Source organism: Benincasa hispida, chromosome 12, assembly GCF_027475165.1.
Source record: "Benincasa hispida cultivar pf3 chromosome 12, pf3_genome.v1.1, whole genome shotgun sequence".
NCBI classification, from domain to species: domain Eukaryota; kingdom Viridiplantae; phylum Streptophyta; class Magnoliopsida; order Cucurbitales; family Cucurbitaceae; genus Benincasa; species Benincasa hispida.
The window spans coordinates 1,391,570-1,394,143 of NC_143489.1; the positions used below are offsets into that span (position 1 = coordinate 1,391,570).

A 2,574-nucleotide genomic window follows, 5' to 3' on the forward strand; every position below is an offset into this window, starting at 1 on the left:
CATTACCCCCTTGAACGAAGAAATGTGTTTTTTTTCTTTTTCTTTTCGTACTACAATTATGAAGGTGAAAGAAAATAATTGAAAGTGAAATTTATGCTTCTTTTCTCACCATCTTCTACACATATATTTTTATATAAATATTTAAATGCATAGCCAATAACAAAACAAAAAAAATGTTTTGTTAGTTTAAAATTTTTAGTTTTGATCTTGAATAAACTTCTAAAATATAGACAATACACATACAGATCTGATAATAGGCATAATTTTAAAAATAAAAAACAATAAATAAAATGATTTCTAGTAAAAAAAAATCTAGATAATAAACATATAGACCTAGTAAACATATTGATCTTTTGATAAGCTTGATTTTTTAAAAAAACAAAAAAACAAAAATTAAATGATTATCCAATAGAGCTAAATCCATTACACTTTAAATAATATTTAAAGAATTTATCAATATAAACGTATAAGGACCAATGTGTTTCAAGTATAGTTAAATTAAAAATCTAAGGGCTCAATCTTAAAATTTTCTATTTATTTGGTGCAACTATTAAAATATTAGATAGATCAATTAAACAAGTAACCTATTATACACAAAATCAAAAGATAGAGAAATTTATGGACATAAGCAAACATGAAAATTCAGAACCACTTCTTAAACTTTATCCTTGTGCTTTGTGGTAGTGAATGTGATATACTATAAAATATAAAATTTTGTTGACAGAGACATGAGAAAATAAGTTGACATATAAAATGCTACGGTAATTGTTTTTAAATAGTAAAACACTGACGGTTCAATTCAATTTCGTCAATTTTTTATCATTAAATAAAATTATAAAAATATTTTCAAATGATGGATAAATATCAGTTAGATTTTTCACACACGCACACACATATATATATTTTTTTTAAGTTGAAAAGAGCTCATTTAGTGGGTAAAGCATTTCAATTTCTAGTGGGAATCGAAAATTTTGGAACTTGCATCAAAATTATACCTCTTGCCAAAACAAACCCAATACATCGAATTTCCTTCCCATTGGAAAAGGAAAAAGAAGAAGCTTTGAATCTCATCTACCGTATTTGCACATGTGTATTTCTAAAAATAAAAACAAGGTATAATTTATTTACATTTTTTTAAAGAAAATTAGAGATTAAATAGAGATAAATTACCAACTTAAAACGTCATTTCTCAACCCGAATATTGCATTAACGAATTTACAAACTCCGTTAATGCAATTGGTTTTTTAGTTGATCGAAAAAATTCAAGAGAAGGGGAAAAAATGATAGAGGAAGAGGTAATTGTAAATTGTAATTAAAAAAAAAAAAAGAAAAACAAATGCTCAATTCGAGCTGTTATCAAACAGCTACGACGGCGGCTATCGCAAGGAATTCCGGTATTTCTAATCTAATCTCAGGGATTGCCGTCGCCGTCGCCGCCGCTCACAGAGGACGGCGGCGAGGGAGGGAGGTAGCTACGGCGGCAAGTCGGACAAGAAGAATGCAAAATTAACCACGTTTGAATACACTGAACATGAAATCCGTGCTTACAAATCGCCAACACTCGAATCTCTTCCCCTTCCAAGAACTCTGTCAAGCAAATCGTACACTCTGCCTCAGCACCGGCGAGCTTCGGCTTGGTCTCCGCCGAGAACACCAGCGCCGGAGCCATCTTCAATTTGTCCACTAGCGTCGGCTTCGTCTCGTCCTGAAGTTCCTCCTGCCGGCTGTCACTCGGATCATCATCGGCACTGCCGCGACGGCGGAGGAAGCAGCGGATCGCGGTGTTGAGAGCAAGAGCGCAGATGAGGCCACAGAGGAGGATGATGACGACGACGGCGGCGTTGGCTTCGAAGTCTCTGGAATTGGAGTACGGCCTCCAAGTACAGGCGCGGAGGTCGTGGCACGGAGGCGATGGCGGCGGTTGGAAGGCGACGGTGTCGTCGGCGTCTAAAGGAGTTGGCCGCATTTTCTCTCTCTCTCTCCAGTTCTGAAAGAAAGGAATTGAGTGAATTGCATTAGATGAATGAGACTTATAAATGAGCAAGGGTGTATTTTGATGCAACTGGTTAGTTTGTTTTTTTGGAAGGGTAAATAACCAAAATCTCGTCTATCTGGTAGGTAATCTGAAGCTTGAAAACAAGAAATTCAATGGAACTCATGTTTTCGTATATTTATTTGGTAGCAAATTTAGAAATTAAATTTTAATTTAAACAAATTTTTAAAATGTAATTGAAAATATATTTAATTACTCAATAAATACTAGATTGAATATAAACAATTAATTATGTTAAAATTTTTATATAATTATTATTTTGTAAAATCTATAATATATTACGTATCTTAAATTAAACAAATATAATTGAGTTTAATATATTGTGCTATTGTTTTTTATTATTCTGCATTTTAAAATTTTGAATTCAAAATCTAGATCTAGTGAAAGTATAAAAAAGTTGTTTTCAAAATTTGTACGATTTAGATCATAGAATTCAAAAATAGTTTTCGAAAACAGAATCCAGATTGCCAACCTAACACATATTTGTTGAACTTAATTAATCTAAAAACATAAAATAGAAT

At 32.2% G+C, this 2,574-nt stretch overlaps 1 protein-coding gene across 1 annotated transcript; it reads right to left on the reverse strand.

Annotated features, from left to right (window-relative positions):
* Nucleotides 1-1,281: 1,281 nt before the first annotated feature.
* Nucleotides 1,282-2,136, reverse strand: LOC120067777 (RING-H2 finger protein ATL79-like). Its single transcript, XM_039019359.2, has one exon. It carries the CDS (start codon nt 1,964-1,966, stop codon nt 1,412-1,414), a length of 555 nt encoding a protein of 184 aa, XP_038875287.1. The 5' UTR covers nt 1,967-2,136; the 3' UTR covers nt 1,282-1,411.
* Nucleotides 2,137-2,574: the final 438 nt, after the last annotated feature.